General features: G+C 39.7%; 2 protein-coding genes across 3 annotated transcripts in view; one reads left to right on the forward strand and one right to left on the reverse strand.

Moving 5' to 3' along the window:
* The first annotated feature begins 1800 nt into the window (after positions 1 to 1800).
* On the forward strand, positions 1801 to 11393 carry LOC128230312 (beta-1,3-glucan-binding protein-like). Its single transcript, XM_052942488.1, has 14 exons — positions 1801 to 1878; positions 4520 to 4634; positions 5197 to 5298; positions 5559 to 5684; positions 5890 to 6083; positions 6284 to 6493; positions 6767 to 6841; positions 6980 to 7046; positions 8145 to 8327; positions 8526 to 8603; positions 9667 to 9784; positions 10050 to 10121; positions 10436 to 10568; positions 10828 to 11393. The coding sequence occupies exons 2-14, from the start codon at positions 4529 to 4531 to the stop codon at positions 11047 to 11049; spliced, it is 1686 nt and encodes a 561-aa protein (XP_052798448.1). The 5' UTR covers positions 1801 to 1878; positions 4520 to 4528; the 3' UTR covers positions 11050 to 11393.
* Positions 11394 to 15490: 4097 nt separating this feature from the next.
* LOC128229968 (beta-1,3-glucan-binding protein-like) overlaps positions 15491 to 21594 on the reverse strand; it is an 8014-nt gene continuing 1910 nt past the window's right edge. Inside the window, exons 2-14 of one of the 2 annotated variants that reach the window (XM_052941900.1) lie at positions 21040 to 21151; positions 20800 to 20901; positions 20402 to 20527; positions 19326 to 19537; positions 18890 to 19111; positions 18541 to 18615; positions 18339 to 18405; positions 17453 to 17635; positions 17243 to 17320; positions 16835 to 16952; positions 16435 to 16506; positions 15987 to 16119; positions 15491 to 15801 (exon numbers count right to left, since the gene is read on the reverse strand). In XM_052941900.1, the coding sequence (XP_052797860.1) occupies positions 15580 to 15801; positions 15987 to 16119; positions 16435 to 16506; positions 16835 to 16952; positions 17243 to 17320; positions 17453 to 17635; positions 18339 to 18405; positions 18541 to 18615; positions 18890 to 19111; positions 19326 to 19537; positions 20402 to 20527; positions 20800 to 20901; positions 21040 to 21145 (1716 nt within the window). In that variant the 5' untranslated portion in view covers positions 21146 to 21151 and the 3' untranslated portion in view covers positions 15491 to 15579. Of the gene's footprint in view, positions 15802 to 15986; positions 16120 to 16434; positions 16507 to 16834; positions 16953 to 17242; positions 17321 to 17452; positions 17636 to 18338; positions 18406 to 18540; positions 18616 to 18889; positions 19112 to 19325; positions 19538 to 20401; positions 20528 to 20799; positions 20902 to 21039; positions 21155 to 21594 lie in introns of both variants that reach the window. The other variant, XM_052941899.1, reaches the window with a different exon arrangement.

Below are 21594 nucleotides of genomic sequence, written 5' to 3' on the forward strand. Positions count from 1 at the left end.
CGCGGACATAATTGAAAAAGAAATGTTACTGCATAATGAGTTTAAATCAAACTTTATATAAGTGTGTTGAACATGGGAATCACACAGAATAAACTATTTTCTGATAGCAAATGCCAAGCATACTAGTACAAAGCATGAAGTATGCTGTTTACATTTGTGTTCTGTAGTCGGAATAATAGTAAAAAGAAAATCAAAAAACGTTGGCAACGTCGTTGATCATATACAATGTGTTGGGTTTATTTCGTTCGAGAAGTCCAAAACATATCCACCCGCGGACGCTATACATACAAACGTATTGCTATAGTTTAAAGTGACTCGCTCATGGTTTGTAAAATGCACTTCTTAATTACGAAATAAAGTGTTGCAAATCATAAGGAGAGTTAAAACAAAAACACCATAAGCTGTAACCCTTCAGATTTTAAAGGATACGACATTTTTAGAGCTAGTTCACGTTTTGTGAGTTGTAAACATTTGGGACCCTCGTCTCTTCGCTAAAAAGTTACAATATGGGCCTAGCCGAAATACTTAGCAACAAAATCAAAGCGCGCGATACACCTACTCCGCCCCTTAATTCTGTGCATCATGCCCCAAGACATTGTATTTGGAGCGCGTACCATACCGACCAAAGAAATTAAATTTGTAATTCTATTTCACCGTGAGGATGTGGTAGAAGTTCCGGCAGTTTGCCGCAGAGTCGGACCATTTTCGGCGGTTTTACCGGCGGAATTACTCAACCTCATTTACTCGCCGAAGCTGAAAGACTCCGAAAACTCGGCTATAGTCCAAAACACCATGTCATCGTATGCCTAGGGTCCGTCATGTTTCCGTGTTTCGTAAGACTCACAACCTAGGAGAATCATGGCCTCACCTGTCGATAACTAAAATTAGTACTCTAGACAACTCATCTATGTCACTTTAGCCCCGGCCACTGTACGATTATATGTTACAGCAATCAGTTTATATAAGTGCAATCTGATGGGGTAACTAGATACGTCGTCTCGGATTATAGTGATTAAACTGCTAAAAGCCTACGACCTTCAACGAGCGGGAAAGGACACACGCCTGCCTATCTCACTATACCTACGTAAAGAATTGCCCTTTCGAAGTAAAAAAAAAATACCCACTGTTTGCACCAAAAGATATACGAATCGTCGTTTCCCCCAGCCTATATCATTGCATTACTGGGCTTCTTCCGGGTAGGAGAGCACACCCTGTCCAAAGGCAATACGGCTGGTTGTGTTGATTGTGAACATTCGTATCTTTCTGAACATTCGTGATAGGGATGACACCTATGGTCAAGTTATCACCCGTCTCCCGCTGTTCTTAAAAAGCCGTGCATTCATCGGCCAACACTTAATATTAAATCATGCATATACAGACTTAATCATTTTTTTGTAGAGAATTATAATGAATGTAGCCTTTTATAACTTAACCGATAGGAACTTGTGGTGTGTGAAGTTTATATAATAAATATATACTGTGGTGTAACGTGAACAGTCTCGATTGATAATGTTCATAGTTGAGCGTCTAGAAACCTAAGCCGAAGCCGTTGTTCAAACCGTAACAGTAGGTACATGATTTCTGTCAATAATCTTAACTTGCACGAAGCCTGTGGATAATAATAAAGCTGCCCCAAACGTAACACAGTACACGTGTACTATACTTACCGATAATTACAAAAAATGGTCAGGACCACAGTACTATTATTCAACTAGATAATAGACATATGCATTTTTGAGCATCCTGGCAGGAATGGAACTCGACCACGTACTGAAACCGTGGTACAAAGTATTAGATATCAATTCGAGTGATGAATAAAACAAAATCAGTTGGGTTGAGGAAACTAGAGGTACTCAATTTGCACTACGGTTACTAAAGGTACGTCAATGTTTTTTTGGACATTATGTTTTTTAATCATAAAGTTGATAGAAGTGCATGTGAAAAAAGTCTTCTGTATTATGGTAAATAATATTCAACACCTGTGTGGCCATACGAAAACATATCTTAAGATATTAAATGAGCGAATGCCCAAATAAAATACAAAATGAACTTCGAATTTAAAACTATCTTTATCTTAAATAATACGTGGAGGAATTAGCTTTAAAACTTATAGTATTACTATCCACTAAAAAAGCGTTCGTACGGGACCTGCGTTAATAAGGCGGCTCCAATTTGTGTGGAACTTTGTTCTCAACACTTGTAATCAAGGACTTGGGCTTCGCGGTAGAAGAAAAGACTAGCCCAATAAGGTAACGAAAGGAATTGCTCATCACGGTAGCGGAAAGGACTCGCGTATCACGGTAGCGGAAAGGACTCACGTAAAACGCTTACGAAAGGACCCGCGTATCAAGGTAGCGGAAAGGACTCGCATATCACGGTAACGGAAAAAACTCGCGTATCAAGGTAGGGAAAGGACTCGCGTATCACTGTAGAGACAGGACTCGCGCATAACTGAAGCCGAAAGGACTCGCGTATCACGGTAGCGTAAACGACTCGCGTATCAATGTAACGGAAGTGACTAGTGCATCACGGTAGCGGAAAGGACTCGCGTATCACGGTAGCGGAAAGGACTCGCGTATCAAGTCAGAGGAATGACTCGTGTATCACGGTAGCGGAAAAACCTCGCGTATCACGGTAGCGAAAAGAACTCGCATATCAAGGTAGCGGAAAGGACTCGCGTATCAAGGTAGCGGAAATGACTTGCGTATCACGGTAGCGGAAAGGACCCGCGTATCAATGTAGCGAAAGGGACTCGCGTATCAAGGTAGCGGAAAGGACTCGCGTATCACGGAAGCGGAAAAATACTCGCGTATCACGGTACTAGAAAGGAATCGCATATCAATGTGGCGGAAAGGGCTCGCGTAATACGGTAGCGGAAAAAACTCGCGTATCACGGTAGCAGAAAGGACTCGCAAATCAATGTAACGGAAAGGTCTCGCGTAATACGGTAGCGGTAAAAAACTCGCGTATCACGGTAGCGGAAAGGACTCGCGAATCAATGTAGCAGAAGGGACTCACGTATCAAGGTAGCGGAAAGGACTTGCGTATCACGGTAGCGGAAAGAACTCGCGTATCACGGTAGCGGAAAAGACCCGCGTATCAAAGTAGCGGTAGGAACTCGCGAATCACAGTAACGGAAAGGACTCGTGCATCACTGTAGCAATACTTACTGCAATATGATAATATAAAGCAAATTGATATTTAACATGTAAAGATTTCATATAGTCTGCAGTTAAAATCAACGCAATTTAAGTTGACTCGCTTATCAAGGTAGCAGAAAGGACTCGCGTATCAATGTAGCGGAAAGGTCTAGCGTATCACGTTAACGTAAAACTCGCGTGTTACAGTAGCGGAAAGGACTCGCGTATCAATGTAGCGGAAAGACTCGCGTATCAAGGTAGCGGAAAGGACTCGCGTATTATGGTAGCGGAATGGACTCGCGTATAAAGGTAGCGGAAAGGACTTGCGTATCACGGTAGAGGAAAGGACTCGCGTATCACGGTAGCGGAAATTACTCGCATATCAAGGTAGCAGAAACGACTCGTGTAGCACGCCAGCGGAAACGACTCGTGTATCACGGTAGTGGAAAAGATTCACGTATCACGGTAGCGGAAAGGACTCGCGTATCACGGTAGCGGAAAGGACTCGCGTATCACGGTAGTGGAAAGGATTCACGTATCACGGTAGCGGAAACGACGCACGTATCACGTTAGTGGAAAGGACATGCGCATCACGGTAGCGGAGAGGACTCGTGTATCACGTCAGTGAAAACGACTCGCGTATCACAGCAGCGGAAAGGATTCACGTATCACGGTAGCGAAAACGACTCGCGTATCACGTCAGTGGGAAACACATGCGAAGCACGGTAGCGGAAATGACTCGCTTATCACGGTAGCGGAAAGGACTCGCGTTCAACGGTCGCGGAAATGACTCGCCTATCACGGTAGCAGAAATGATTCGCATATCACGGTAGTGAAAAGGACACGCGTTCAACGATAGCGAAAAGGACTCGCGCATCACGGTAGTGGAAATGACTCGCGTTCAACGTTAGCGGGAATGACTCGCATATCATGGTAGCAGAAATGTCTCGCATATCACGGTAGTGGAAAGGACTCGCGTTCAACGGTAGCGAAAAGGACTCGCGCATCACGGTAGTGGAAATGACTCGCGTTCAACGTTAGCGGAAATGACTCGCATATCATGGTAGCAGAAATGTCTCGCATATCACGGTAGTGGAAAGGACTCGCGTTTAACGGTAGCGAAAATGTCTCGCATATTAAGGTCAAGGTCAAGGAGAATATGAATGTGTACATACAATGACAGCCACAACGTACAAAGAAATGTCATATTGACCGAGAATCAACGTTAAAATGTGGATAATGTCAAGATGTTCATTTGTAAACATTGCATTGTTACCCCTACTCTGTTAAATAACAGATCTTATATTATTTCTGCTCCTCCTCTGCTTCTGTTTCTAGTTGAACACATAAAGTAAGCGTTCTATATCCATTTTCTCCAGCAACGGGCAATGGAGCGCCTGTTTGTCTTGCTTGCGGCCTGTGTTGGCGTGGCGACTTCGTACTCGATGACCGTGAGCCAACTACAGTCACAGGGGCTACGCTTCGCCGTAAAAGGTCTTGACTTACACGTTTCTAAGACGTATTAGTATGTGTACATTATTGTAATGACAACCCCAAATACGGAAGCGTTACATCGTTTTAAACAGTTTGTATATTTAATGGGACTCGTTTATGTTTTGACACCATTTTGCCCCCTGCATCTGAAAACACATGTATTGTAACTATTGTACTGAGTGGGAAAAGGTCCAACGCCGGTACAGTCAAAGAAAAAAATAGAAAACGGACAACAAAACCTCACGCCACAAGGACTTATACCCAAACATAAGGACAACTAATCCTTTTATACTATACAAAATCGTGGACTTCAAAGTTAACATTTGAGCATTTATCAACATTTGTTTGAAGGGTTCCAGCAGTCAGTATTTTAGTTTTAACACTTCTAATTATTTGCCACACTTTATTTCGTCATACAAAAAGGAGCATATTACAAAAACATGAGCGAGTTCATTTAAGCTTTGTGGCAAGGAGGCATCAATAGGCAAGCACAAATATGTTATAAAACGATAAATTAATGGTTTGTCCAAAAGAAGTAATATAAGGTGTATTCGTATTGCAGACGCACCTGGTATAAGCCTCGTGGGCTTCCATTACAGCGTCAACGAGCCATTAACTGACGTGGCAGCCGGTCAGCACGCCGTCGACGTCCACGCTCAGACAGGTAGCGTAAAACTGCCACAGTAACTTGCGGTTTTACGGAGCAATGACAAAAAGAAAAGCAACTATGCAATGCAATTGCTAGCTTCCTTTATAATGTATCCATTTCCCGCAAAGATAACTAAACAATGATCTGCTGACATTCTTGCAGGTTACTAAGTAATTTAACCGACGTTTCTGATCAGAAAATATTTTGCAGCAAGATTTGAAGGCAACGCCGTCGACAGGTTTTATTGTGTTTTGTTCATCGCTTACTTTTTCTAGGCGGTGAATGGGTACACGAGGACAACAGCATAACTTTACATCCGGGTGACCAAGTGAACTACTGGTACTTGGTTGTGGACAACAATGGCGGACATACGGTCGTCAACCAGAAGTGGACTGTCCCCAGTGAGTTTTTGGTGAACCGTGAACGGTATATAAGGACGGAGGTTTGACATTTCGTCCGGGTATTGTCGTAAACCTTTGACATCTAAAGCGTTTTCCCCACTTCTTATGATTTGTCAAACTAGCATTTGAAGACTATTCACATAGTAATGATGTATTTTATCTGAGTACACGGTGTTTGTATGATTGATTTCATTCATTGTTGCAGGTCCTACGACCCCAAAAAGAACGACAACTACCACCACAGCCGCCCCTAACCCCATGACTCGCCCCGCGGCCACATCTGCTCACGCCACAGTGTTTGTTGGAAGCAACATGGTCAATTACTACAAGAACCACTCTTCCGAACTCCATCCAGCCGCATCCGGCACCGGAACTGGCACCTCTAGCACCGGGACACTGGTAGGAAGTTAGGAACACCCCCTCTCCCCAAATAGAAACCATTATAAAAGAAATAAAGCATTGTGGCTTCTAGATTAATTTTTTTCTAAGACTGCACATGTCTGACAACTGTTTGGAGATTACTTAATATTTGTTGACCGAATTAGATGCATTGATTGACCCATTATGCCATAATTTAAACATTTCTTTTTATTTCATAGTCAGGATCTGGCACGAACAGCCAAGAGGCGTCACAGACTAGCAGCCAGGTCGCTTCCGGTGGCGGCTCTTGTGGGTGCACGGGGAAATCCATCCGTCCACCTGGCTCGGAACTCACGTGCACGACCTTCCCGTGCATGATTTTTGAGGACGAGTTTGATTCGCTCAATTTGGACGTCTGGGAGCACGAGATCAATGCCGGAGGTGGTGGGGTAAGTCGGACTAATAATAAGTGGTCTTAGTGCTGTCAGTGATTTGATAATGTGTCAGCTGATTGTTACCGTTTATATGTTTTATTTACGTTTCAAAAGTTAAAATTAAATTAAACTAATTTCACATACTTTTAGATTTTTTACACGAATATACACATGTTTTATCATATACAGTATGTGGCCTGTTAGGTCTTTGACGTATTGGGAAATATATTATAATATTTTGTTCGAAAAAACGTGAATTATAAGTCACACAACCTGTTTATATTTCAGAACTGGGAGTTCCAGGTCTACACAAACAACCGGACCAACAGCTACGTCCGTGATGGCAAACTCTTCATCAAACCAGTAAGATCTATGTAGATTAAAACATTTGTGGTATATGGAGGCAAGTGATGTGAAATGATTAAATTTTAAAGTAAATTAGAATATAAGAATAAAAAGTAAAAAAGAGAAAAACAACAACATTCAACTATTTGATTTCAGACACTGACTGTAGACAGTCTTGGTGAAGGACCAGACGGGCTCACGAAAGGAGCACTCGACGTCTGGGGTAAAACACAGTTATTTTTACAAAATTAATTAAAAGAGTATATTAAACAGTATTGCAAGCATAGTTGGTCAGTACAGTCGGGACGCACAGTGTTTGGAGGCAGTACGCAGTGTATAAATATAATTCGCAAGCCTCTTTATTTGTATCGCTACCTCTTAATTACATCACTGAGATTGTACCATTTAAAGTGGGACGTGCCACTAAAGATGGAATAGAGAACAATCTTTAAAAGTCTTCTTTCCCTGCCAGTTCGCCAGCTAAATGCTCTGAATAATTGAAATTATTTGCCAAGTGCAGCGCTGGTATCATTTTTCTTATTCAAAGTGAAATAAAATGTTAAGTCATATTCCTTTGACCAGGATTTTCCATGTCCTTGCAAAATATGAACTTACACAAATAATTGAAACACAGTTAAGCAACTATAATATATATAACTTAAGGAGTTCGGTGTCGGTCTTAGCTAGATCTCCTCAACAATATTTGTTTCTTTAAATAATGCCCATAGGGTCAGAATTGGCCTAACTTTGGGGCTTGTTTATTGTTAAACAGTATTCATTTTAAACAAGTCAGAAAGTTTACATATTTATTTTTTTTGGTTTTCTAAACGACGACACGAAATAAATGCTTTCTTTGTATATTAGTGTTCAACTCGAAATGGCTTACGAATGCCTTTATATTAGCCAGTGCATTTTAACGACATACGTATCTCGTTAAAACGACATATAATTGGCAAATCAGAATTGTTAAATATCATGATATGCAAGTCTTTCTTGAAGGTATTTTGAATTTAGATCATCTTTTTACCCAGCCATGTTTATAATGTTGCGAATACGAGTGGTATCTTTACGCGATTCAGATGTGGCAATATGTCGTTTTAACGTGATACGTAAGTCGTTTTAGCGAGATACATTAGTCGTATTAACAACATACGTAAGTCGTTCTCACGAGATACTAAGGCGATTTTACAAATACAACAAATAACGCGATTGTCACCCCTTTGCCTAACAATTGTCTGACCTATTTGTCCTGTAAAATAGCTTGTGTCTTACACCACTCTTGACACGTTCCTGAAGAATTACAACAGAACATTGATTGCAGGTTCCCAGCCCGGGGACGTCTGCACGGGTAACGCGTTTTGGGGCTGTCGCCGGGATGGCAACCCTGACCACATCATAAACCCCATCCAATCGGCACGCCTGCGCAGCTCCCGGGGATTCAACTTCCGGTACGGCAAGGTGGAGATCCGCGCCAAAATGCCTAAGGGAGACTGGATCTGGCCAGGTCCGTGGATTACATACTTGTATTTGACATTTGCTTCGTTAACATGTGTTAACAGTTTTAAATAATTATGAGCCACACATTTCCTTTCCCTGATGTATTCTTATATGTCTCTTTTTGGGATCTATTTCCAATCGGATGAGTGTGTAGAATATTCTGTCATCAAATTCGACTTAATCTATATTTTGTCTGTTACTATAGCCATCTGGTTGTTGCCGCTGAGGAACGCGTACGGCAAGTGGCCCGCCTCTGGAGAAATAGACATCGTCGAGGCTAGAGGTAAAGCTTAAAAATCAATAAAATTGTATTTCAGTGGAAAATATCATTGAAGTACACAGTACAACAGTATTCCGTAATTTGCAAATGAACTTGGAAATACGTCCTTGTCAATCGGTTAGACAAGGAAACATTCAATAATACTGTCTCAACGTCACCGTCGGACAGTGTCTTTCAACTATTCGAAGAGTTGCATTTGTCATCGTGCCGTTCTTGCTAGCGTTAAACACTACGATTTGATCGACCGGTTGAAGTGAGGCAAATTGTATTGTTCTTGCATTATGAATTGATGTTTTGTGGGGTATCAGCCCGCCTCTTCCGTAGTTAGTTTAACGTGATACGTGAAATGATACGCACACTAACTGACGGTGGTGAGTCTATTTTTGATGTGTGAAGGCAATTGATAGACTAAATACGTTTACTTGAAATTTACTTGGCAAAAGCCATGATCATTCAAATGTTCAAAACGTTGAAATTTGCTTACAGAAGTATAACAAATGTATCTTAATGCCATCACACATTTCCCAAGTTTAAAAGGGCCACACACTATTCTCTTAGACCCAGGCTAAGTAGGGCAGCCAACACCAATTCGGAAGTGCCTACTCAATGTTACATGCCATATTTCTTTTAATTGACACATGACAGTAAACCATAACATGGTTATACCATCTCAGCCCATTTGCTATTTCCATATTTATGGTGTTCGAAGCTGAACGGGTTGTGATTTTAAAAATATGCTGAACATGCTGGATTTACTTGATCTATTTGTTTTTGTTTTCATTTTCACCGGATTGTGTTTACACCTACACTGGATTTGGTCAAATTATCGAATGTGGTTACGTTCAACTAGTTGTATTTTTTCTTATACGAAATAAAATTGTTTAATGTTTAGAACACATGTGGAACTTTTCGCTTATATGGTGTTGGGGGTCTTGAACCACTAGAATTCAGAGTTATTTCGCGTACAAATTGATCAAGTGTCAAAAGAATATATAGGGAATTTATTTTGTAGTCTGTGAAATAGGTACAACATCTATTAATAAACTGCAATCAAATGTGTTGCTAGGTAACGCTGATTACCATGACGACAAGGGTAACGACCAGAGTATAAAGAACGCTGGCAGCACGCTGCACTTTGGCTCCGACTTTTGGCACAACAAATGGCCCAAGGCACACGGAGAAAGGTTTGAATAATTTTTTACTGTACCAAATATGAGTTAGAAGGGTGATTTATGGGTACATTCCGGTTAACTACAACGTCATTAACCTTAACTTTGAATATTGTTACAATAATACAATACAAATACAAAGACCAAATACCTTCAGTAATCATTTAAGTTTCGGTTAATCGATTAATCGTATGGACATGCTATGTTGTTTGTAAACAAAACCTCAATACATAACCACGCTTATCAGAGATGCACTACATGTGAACCTTAAATATTTCAGACTGAGCACGAGCGGCACGTACGCGGACGACTTCCACACATACACGCTCATCTGGGACGAGGACCACATCAGGTAACAAGTCTTGGTATTTAACACGCACCTTACGTCAATCGTATGGTCACACGTGATAGACCTTGTTCACTGTGCACACCATGTGATCCGATCTCCATTTAAGACTTGTATTGTATACTATTCCAGTAGAGTCTAAAACTGCATCAAATAGCACAATTATACACAATATATCAAAATGTTTCCTTTCCATTTTTCGTTGTTTTTGCTGCGGCATTAGTAAAGTAAAACATAAAGCATATGCTTAACTCGTCTCCATGTTAAGTGAGATCACACAAACGTTGGTAACATTTTCATGCGTTGCATGTCCTCTGCAGTATATCCATTGACGGTGACGAGGTGTTAAACGTGACTCCGCAGACGACAATGTGGGAGTACGGCGGACTGGACCAGGATGGCGTGGAGAATCCGTGGGCCGCCGGTTCAAAAATGGCGCCCTTTGACCAGGAGGTACCACCGGGATTTGACATCTTTGGCTCATTCATTTTAGAAAATTGTGATATATTTCATAAACAGATCATAACAATATAATAAAAATTGGCCGTAGTTCCGTAAAGCATTAAAATTAACAGTCATTAAATTAGGCCATGACATCTTAATGTCTTAACATCTTTGAATTTGAATGTGGTCGACTTATTTAAATGTCCAAGTATAAAAGAATACTGATAATGAAAAGCTATTATATGAGATGTAAAACTTTCATTTTCAGTTCTTCTTGATTATGAACGTCGCTGTGGGTGGTACGGCGTTTTTCCCGGACAAATTCCGCAGCTCGACAGGCAAACCGTGGTCGGACACATCTGACTTCGCGTCACGTGACTACTGGAATGCACGTGGCCAGTGGTACCCCACGTGGCATCCTGATCAGAATAACGGAGAGGACGCTGCCATGCAAGTGGACTACATCCGAGTGTGGAAACTGAAACCTTAGAACGGGAATGTTAATGAATGAAGATACTTTTGTCTTAAATCAGTTTTAAGTATGCCATAAACATGTATTATTTTTAGAAATAAAACAATTCCAACTAACAAAATACTTCATTTTTTCCATCATTGAAGACTTAACTGTTTGGACTTTGTGAAACTCCCTGGAAGTGGTTGATTTCAAAAAGTGTTTATCCCATATCAGTGAATGCTCATTCCAACTGACATTTCTTGAAATGATTGAATACTGTTAAATATTGTGAAACATATATTGTTTATAAAACAAAATGAAGACGAATGTCGTCTATAGAAATAAAGCGCACTTTAACAAAGACATGCGAAATAGACACATTCAAATATGTTGAACAACGATTGTACTTACCCTGTCGAAAGCCATTCTTGTGTCACAACAAAAGGGATCTCTTAACTTTTACCATGATCTACCTCTCAAGAAAATGCTACATACAATTGTGCTTCGCAGGCCCAGTAGCCTCACATTTACCAAGTTCCTGTTAAACAGCACAATGGCCAAAGTCAACAAATAACAATCCAAATGTATTTTATCCGATTTTGTTTGTTTCACTTATGTGCTAAATACAATCGTACGAGCATAAACCATCTTAACCATAAACGCGCATGAGGATCTGTATATATATGGCGTGGCCAACGTTGCAATATTCAATATTTTGTATTTATATTTCGTATGTGGTAAAAACGCATACGTGTGTCCATAAACTTCATATTTGTTCATACTCATATCATAATATTCATATATGAAAGCGTTGCATCTTTCTACAATATTCCGTCAAGTTGAAAAGAAACCTTACATCAGAATTGCATGTATCATCATTCATATAATTATGATCCTAAAAATTGAAATGACACCATATTCAGTTTGCTCAAAACGCATCCGATATTGCCTGTATATATCAACTCCTCACATTTTCTTCTCATCTTTCCGACAAAATGTGCAGTGGTATATGGAGTACTGCCCGCGGTCTGGGTATCGTTAAGGAGAACGCACGCTTCAGGAAAAGGAAAATATTCTCCATTTTATACGTAAGTGCTGTGCGTCGTTCGTGTGTCCATAAAATTCACGTTCAGAAAGTGTGAAATATGAGTTAACCGGCGGTCACTCATGTACGACAGTATCATTCAATATACAAACAAAGTGGTCACAGAAACCCTACACAGTGTGTGTATACCATGTGATAAATAACGTCATATATGCTACGTCGGAAGGCAACATTGTGCTTAAAATGAAGACTTCAGTCAAAGATAAATTTTCTTTTACTTCACCATTTTAAATGAAACAAAGGTTAATATATGACGCTTAAAGAGCCACGCATTCGTTTTATTACCGGAGTTTGATAAGATGATTAGTTTTATCAAACACTTCGACAAACCTGTTTCCAAAACAAAGTTTTGACAGAGCTCCGTCAGACGGCTGTATTATGAAAAGGTTTGTCGAAGTGTTTTAAGAAACTACACTCTCAATCAAACTCCGTTAAAAGACCGAAGGCGGAGCTCCGTAAGTAGCTTGAACTGCGTTAAGTTTAATTAAAATGGTGAATAAATAGGAATGTTATCTTTGTTTATTATTAAAAGTGTTCATTCGGAGCAAACTATTTCCTTCCGACGTAGCATTTATGACGCACACTGTACATAGAAAACCATATCATTGGACATGTCAGATGTCGGTATCGCCATTCAATGTCGACACAAATATAATACCAAGTTAATGTAAATGGGGATTTCATGTGTCGAATGCACTGAAAGGCACAACAAGGGTGATATTACTTTTTACAATATTGTTCAAAGGCACAAAAAAATCGAATCCAAAAAATCAAAGAGTTGCCCAAAACTATAAGCGATAAGTGTTTGTCATTACCTAAAAAAATATAATCAAAATTGATGATTTTTTAATATACTTAGTTAGTTTCACAACAGAAAAATATACACCGATATGTACTAGGATGAACATTGCTTTTAACTCGCAATTTCATGGCTAGTGTAAAGTTGATTAAATAAAACCCGTATTGGCTTAGAGCGTTTTGACTATTTGTTGTTGGTCAAGCTATTAAGTTAACAACACATTTTCATTTTCTGCTCAATTATCTATAATTATCTATTCCCCTCGGCGACTCACCAAGATGTTATTAAGGTTCTTCGGCTTGCTTTCAAATTCATATTGACGCTGTAATCTTATGAACGTATTTTAATGTAGTTGTCATTTAATTCGCACTATTTTTACCGCATAACACAAAGCGTCCCGTTTTGTTACCACGGCGCAGTAATTCTTTAATCGTGTCATGTCAAAAAGTAGATCTGACGATACCGGTTTTCGATTAGCATTACTAAAGTCTGTAGGCCTACAACCTAAATGAAACAGCCGAACGCGTTGAAAGGCTGTAGGCGTGACAAACGTGCTTTTACTTTTTCACAATTCTGGTTCAATGCAATAAAACTAGAATCCAAACAATCTAATTTAAATAGAATCCAAACAATATTTCGTGTGGCCTCAAACTGTAACCGATAAGAGCCTGTCATTATCTAAGAATTGGTAATGTAAATTGATGATTCTTTTATACAAGTACCTAGTTTCATAACAGTAACTGATAAACCAATATGTACTAGGCTATAATGACAAGGCTTTTACGTCGCAAGATTATAACTGCTAGTGTAAAGTTATAAAATGAAAGCCGATGTTGGCTACGGACGTTTTGACTTTTTATAGTACGTAAAGTAAGATGTGTTTTTTAGTCAACTCATATCCATTTTCTGCGTGATTATCTATAATTATCTTTTGCCCTCGGTTTCTTACCAACATTTACCTAAGATTTTTCGGTTTGCTTTCAAATTCACATGAACTTTGCAATCTTTTGAATTTATTTAAATAGAGTGATATTTCAATTCGCACCATTTTAAACCGCATAACACCATCCTCCCCATCTTATAACCCATTATAGCGCATTAATTCTTTTAACATTTCATGTCAAAAAGTAGATCTACCTCATTTTAAGTCAGTAGGCCTGTTGCCAGCTACAGCCTAATATTAGAACTGTGCCTGTTTGTCCGAACATCCAACTGTATTCATCGTAAAATGGGCATAAAGCACCAATTTCAGGAATAGTATTTGGACATGCTGATTGTTGACCCAGCGCTGAATTTAACATCCATGCAAACAAAGATTAAGTCAGTTTATTTCGTTATTTTGAATATTAAGTATGTATTTAACAAATATAGATACTATACTGGTAATAGAAGCATACTTTGAATACTTTGCATCGTAAGCGTAGGGCAGCCTCTGACAGCGCTTTGACACGAACAGTGAAAAAGTCGGATTACAATCCACAATGATCTGGAATGTCCTTTAATGTTCTGAACGCTGTCATATAAGTTCTGAACAGAGTCGTTCGGATCGGGAATGGTCTGGAGAAGTCGAACAAGCACCCCCGACAGTTAGGTTCGTTACGAAACACTCGGGAAAGACAGCCGATTTTGTCTAGTCGGATTACAATGGTGACTTTGTCGTGACAGATTCTACTGTCCCTGTTAAACGGCCATAATCTGGAGAAATATTTTATTGCCTTTTCTAGCCGATCGAGTCCAGACTGCGCCCAAATCTTGGAGATGTCTCCAGTCAGCATCGGTTCACTGTCTGGTTACTGTCTGATAGGGAGAATCAGGTCGCTGTCAGGACAGATCGGTTGTTTTTTACCTTGCGAAAGATACGAATCGGATCATAATCGATTTAAGAACGGGATAATCGGGAATAATTTGGCTGAATCGGGACGCCTTCTGAACGATATCTGATCGTTGTCGTGATGAAATAAAGATTTTCACTTTTTTTGAATTTCCAGCCACGAATCACAGGATATTGGTCAGACTTTTTAAAGGACGGCAGTAAAAATCGTGAATGATTATAAGCCATTCGTTATCTCAACTAAAACGTCGCTGAATTTCATGAATTTCTTAAAAAAACGACGGTTAATCAACCTTAGCATACTGTTTCCATACTGTAATATCTTTATCCTTTACTTTTAAACCTTGTTAATGATAAATACGTATTTATAGTCATTATGTTTATGAATACATTGTTGTCTAAACGTCAAGACTTAGTATCAACATTTTGCACGGTTTTCAACAGTGTATCGAATGCATATAGAATGTGTGATTGGATCATCTAGTTATCTTATATATTGTTTTCTATCCGTCCGCAGATAAATAGTTTAGTCGTTGCTCAACATCTTTATATGTGTCCAGTTCAGCTATTTTTAAATCGTTTTTCATAACCGACAAGGGTCTTCAAACATTCTGACATTTCGCCGACGACTACTAAGTTATTTGTTGTTGATAATCCATTAAATACTGAAAATTCAAAATCACCTACATCCTTGAAGTTTTCCTACCATTTGATCCTTCAATAATAGATAAAAGTGCAGTGATGTTGTTAATAAGAATCATTTTATTTTCAAACAAAACATGTACATGGCATACTGTAAACCTATATCGACTATTTTGGTACATTCCCGTTCTAAGGTTTCAGTTTCCACACTCGGATGTAGTCCACCTGCATGGCAGCGTCCTCTCCGTTATTCTGATCAGGGTGCCACGTGGGATACCACTGGTCACGCGCATTCCAGTAGTCACGTGTCGCAAAGTCGGATGTGTCCGACCACGGTTTGCCGGTCGCGCTTCGAAACTTGTCCGGAAAAAACGCTGTACCACCCACAGCGACGTTCATAATCAAGAAGAACTGAAGGTAAACATGAATTACATCTCATTTAGCATTTCATCTTTGGTCGAATTGTCGATTGTAAATCTTAATCATATATGAAACTTTAGATACAAGTCAATTCTTATGACATTTTATTGATTATCTTTTGAGGAATATCAACTTTCTTAAATAAATGATCCAACAATGTCAAATCCCGATGGTACCTCCTGGTCAAAAGGCGCCATCTTTGATCCGGCGGTCCATGGATTCTCCACGCCATCCTGGTCCAGTCCGCCGTACTCCCACATTGTCGTCTGCGGAGTCACGTTCAACACCTCGTCACCGTCAATGGATATACTGCAGATGGCATGCAACGCATGAAAATATTACCAAAATTGGTGTGATCTCATTTAACATGGGAACGAGTTAAATATTTGATTTACTCTACGAATGTCGCAGCGGAAAAGCTTTTACAATTCTTTGGAAAAGGACACATTAATGCCATATGGTCATAAACTGCCATGGTATTATTTGATGCATTTATAAACAGTTCTGGGGTAGTATACACTATTAGTCTTAATTGTATCTAAGATCGGATCGCATGGTGTACACAGTGAACAAGGTCAATCATGTATGACTTTAAGATTGACGTAAGGTGCCAGCCCGGATTACCTAATGTGGTCCTCGTCCCAGATGAGCGTGTATGTGTGGAAGTCGTCCGCGTACGTGCCGCTCGTGCTCAGTCTGAAATATTTAAGGTTCACATGTAGTGCATCTCTGATAAGTATGGTTAAGTATTGAGATTTTGTTTTCAAACAACATAGTATGTCCATACCCGCCACATCCCCAGGCGATATAAAAGAACAATGTGAAAGTCAAAATGGGGTCGATTCAAAACCTAGAAATGTTTAAGAGTCGTCGCTTGATGTCAACTAAAAACCTAAACTAGCATTATTACTGCAAATGTTTGTAACTCAAAATGTTTAAGGTTTAGGTTAATGACTTTGTCGTTTATTTATATTAATCTACAAAGTTCCAATCGGACTTATATTTGGTGCAGTAACATCCAAACCTTTCACCGTGTGCCTTTGGCCATTTGTTGTGCCAAAAGTCGGAGCCAAAGTGCAGCGTGCTGCCCGCGTTCTTTATACTCTGGTCGTTACCCTTGTCGTCGTGGTAATCAGCGTTACCTATCAACACATTTATTTACAGTTTATTAAATAATGTTTTACCGTGACTAGTCCTTGGACAATAATTTGTTGCTCCTTTTAATTTAAGAAATGTATGATTGCATCTCATTAAACTTATCTACTGTGCGCAAATACCAAGGTTTTAAAGAAGTGATTGCTCGCGGCTTTTGCTCCGCCAAAATCCTACAAGTAAATGTCGAATTAAGTGCAACATCTATAATCTGTCAATCGACATCACCCTTCCTTAAGAATTTGGCGTAATTCAAGTGGGTTTAATTTTTAAGCTCTACCTCTGGCCTCGACGATGTCTATTTCTCCAGAGGCGGGCCACTTGCCGTACTTGTTCCTTAGTGGCAGCAACCAGATGGCTGTGAAAGCAGACAAAATATTCAATTTAGATAACATCACATGTTTTTAGGTTTAGGATATGTGTGCGGTTAATATCTAACATTGCTCATGTATACGTAGCAAATAAAAAGACAAACATAAAATCCACGGACCTGGCCAGATCCAGTCTCCCTTAGGCATCTTGGCGCGGACCTCCACCTTGCCGTACCGGAAATTGAATCCCCTGGAGCTGCGCAGGCGGGCCGACTGGATGGGGTCTATGATATGGTCAGGGTTGCCATCCCGGCGACAGCCCCAAAACGCGTTACCCGTGCATACGTCCCCAGGTTGTGAGCCTGCAACCAAGGATTTCTATTATTATCACAGGAACGTTTCATGAGTGGTGTAGGGCACCTGCAGCTGTATCACTATCACTCTAAATATTTCTTACATGATAATGCATCCTGGTATCCGGTAACGTGCTGTAGGCTACCCCGCGGTTTTTTCTTACATAATAAAGCACTGATTTCACGACCCCCAATACCATATATGGAAAGAAAGCTCCACTTGTGTTCTAAACATTACACTACGTTAGTAAAAAAGTAAAAAGAAAGTTGCTTGAACCTAACCACTGTATTTTCGGTAAAATGACATCAGGTGTACGAGTAAAACAATGCGTTGAAAATGTAAAAAATGTAGATCAAGTAGATTCAGCAAGTAAATCCAACATGTCCAGCCTGTTTTTGAAATCAGAATCCCACAGTGAGCAATCAGGTGTCCTCAAAGGGGTTCACACATGGGTCAAAACCGATATAAACAAACAAGTAAAAACTAGTAAGTGACGTTAATTTCTAAATAACTTTTTTTGACAGAAAAGATATGAAAATATTTCTGAGCCTATGAAAGGGTATGCAATTTTGCAATGATTTGTTGATTGACATTTAAACGTGATATTACCTATGTATTCTATAAACTTTAAATTATCCATCGGTTTATGTATGTGTCCAAGTGGGCGAGTGGTTTACACAAAATAATTTAATGAATTAAGTGTGGTTTTACCCCAGACGTCGAGCGCTCCTCTCATGAGCCCGTCCGGTCCTTCACCAAGACTGTCAATAGTCAGTGTCTGAAAACAAACCGTTGATTTATTTTGTTGCCCTTTTACTTTTGATTATTATAGTCTAATTTACTTTACATTTAATAATTTCACATCACTTGCATCCATATACTATAGAGTAGTTTAAATCTGCATGTTTCTTACTGGTTTAATGAAGAGTTTGCCGTCACGGACGTAGCTGTTGGTCCGGTTGTTTGTGTAGACCTGGAACTCCCAGTTCTGAAATATATACGGGCTGTGTGACTTATAATTAATGTTTTTAAGTTACCCAAAATATCATAGACACGTGTAGCCAATCCAAGCTATATAATTCATGTATAAAACATAATCGTGATTAGACAGTATTAACATAAATATTGAATATGTTCTAAAACGTGTATCAACTTAATTATAACAGTTTTAAGTTCTCGTTCAGCTTATAAATACAGAGTTTATCAGAATACTAAGAGCATCGACCACACTGATCATGAGAGCGCCATCGTCAGCGACTCACCCCACCACCTCCTGCCGTAATCTCGTGCTCCCAGACGTCCAAATTGAGCGAATCAAACTCGTCTTCAAAAATCATGCACGGGAACGTCGTGCACGTGAGTTCCGAGCCAGGCGGACTAATGGAGTTCCCCGTGCACCCACACGAGCCACCACCGGAAGCGACCTGGCTGCTAGTATGTGGCGTTACTTTGCTGTCCGTTTCAGAACTGGAACTTGATACTGACTGTGAACGAAATTTAAAAATAATGTTAAAACAAATGCCAGAATAGGTCCTACAATGCATCCAATGATATTGTTTGGGACAATGTTATATAAAATATTTTAATAGTTGTGTACAAGTTAATGAAAACAGTATTTTAAAAAAGATTTTACGATACTTTCATATTTTTTTAAATTTTTTTATTGTTTTTATTTTTGATGAAAGTAAGTGTTCTTACCAGTGTCCCTGTGGTAGTTGTGTCAGTTCCGGTGGAGGACGCGGCTGGCTTGGGACCGGAAGTGTGGTCCGTGTTGTGGTTGACCGTGCTTTTATCAACAAACACTGTGGCGTGAGCAGAGGTGGTCGCGGGGCGGGTCTCGTGACTAGGAGCTGCTGATGTGGTTGTTGTCGTCGTTGTTGTCGTCGTAGGGGCCATGCCATGACTCCCTTCTATCAAAATACCAATTTGCATTTTGCCTCTTGCCAGTTTGATAACACAGTTTCTCTTCAACACGGGAACCACGATAGCTCCATTACCTGACACTTGAAATTGGTGTCTAGAGGTATTAGGCCGATTGTTCACAACTTGTTAAAGTTAACAACGTTGTTAACTTCGTCGTAGTTAATTTTCAAATCTTAACTGCTGAGGAAGATAAATGGATATGCTAACATTTCTAATAATATTTGAGACTACTTTTTCAGCTATACTTGTTTATATTTAATATTTGAGCACATCATCAAATATTTCACCTCAAAAAGTTAACACCGATGTCGTTTATCACGTTGTTAACGTTGACAAAGTTCTCAACAATCGGACCGGAGATTTGACTTGCATATTCAAATATTAATTGCACTTAGGTAAAGATGAATACAGTTTGAAGTTTTGTTCATTACATCAATACAAATCCTGACAATATTCATGTATCATAAATTTAATTTACTTTTCTAGTTCTACATAAAGCGTTTCGTAGACTGACTTAAGTAATATTAAGGCTGCAATTGCCTACGTCTGCCGTATAAAGATGACGCATGTCAAGCAGATGTAAGTCTTAAGAAAATATTACGATAGAGAGAATTAAGACTTCATAAAAAAGATTTGCAGCGCCCATAGTCACAGTGTAAGTTGTTATTTTTGGCCAAGTCCTTAAATACCGTACACGGTCCGGCCGGAACCCACATTGGACAGTTCATTGATAACCGCGCGTATGTCCACAAGCGCCGTCGACCACACAGTACAAGTAATTTACCCTGTCACCCGGATGAAGCGTCGCATCCACGTTCTTACATTCCGTACACGATTTAGTCGGAACTAACCTTGAACAGTCCATTGCTTGTTGATAATGTTATGTCCGCCAGTGCCATCCAACACATAGTACCAGTAGTTCACCTGGTCACCCGGATGAAGCGTCACACTTCTGTCCTCGTGTACCCATTCATCGCCTAGAAAAATAATATTAGTGAGAAACTGGAAAAAATACATTTTGACCGTCACCATGCCTGTCTTATTTTTTCAAAGAACAAGTAATGTATCAAACTTGCAGTCAAACAATTGAAAATTTGGGAAAAGAGAACAAATTTATCAATATAACAGTTGGTGTGGAATATACATAGAAAACTAAATGAAAACACATTAACACTAACCGGGATCTGAGTTTCAGATTTAAGGCTCAAAAAGGGAAAGGCTAATAAATGACACCTTGTTAACACAGTACCTGTTTTGGCGCGGATGTCGATGGCGTGCTGACCAGCTGCAATCTCAAGTAGCGGCGCGTTGACGCTGTAATGGAAGGCCACAAGGCTTATTCCCGGCGCATCTACAAATGTATAACGTATTTTTTTCCCGTTTTTTACTAACCAGTAACTAAACATTTAAACATATTTGTTTTATTGGCACCGATGTTTACAAACTATGATCAACGCTTCTTAGGCAAGGTAACTGTTTAAATCAAGACCTTTAACAGCGAAGCGAATCCCCTGTGGCTGTAGTTGGCTCACGGTCATCGTGTATGAAGTCACCACGCCAACACAGGCCGCCAGCAAGACAAACAGGCGCTCCATTTACCGCTTCTGGAGAAAATTGATTTAAACTAGAAACGCCTCAATTCGACGAAGCAAGGTTTGCAATTTTACTTTAATCAGGAAATTTGGACAATTCAAATTGTATCCAAATACGAGCAGCGACCTTGATTTGTCCCTACCCCAACTTTAATCTCAAGGATGCCTCCGCTTGAGCTTGCTACGTAACAAGTTTCATCACGAATGTCATTCCTAACGCATTTTTCTATTTTCAGTACTTTGACCACAGCAACTCATAATACAATCAACGTGTACAACTTACGATTAGTTCGCTATAGTTTTTTTATATATAATATATAATTCTTAGCTGGACCCGCTTTTATATTTCAGTATCAACGACCTTCACCCTCACCGCACATACCCAAAAAGCAATCCAAAGTAGGTCTCCACAATGTCTTGCTTTACACCAAGTTTCATCACTAATACTAATC

The sequence above is a fragment of the Mya arenaria genome, chromosome 4 (assembly GCF_026914265.1).
Source record: "Mya arenaria isolate MELC-2E11 chromosome 4, ASM2691426v1".
Taxonomy (NCBI): Eukaryota; Metazoa; Mollusca; class Bivalvia; order Myida; family Myidae; genus Mya; species Mya arenaria.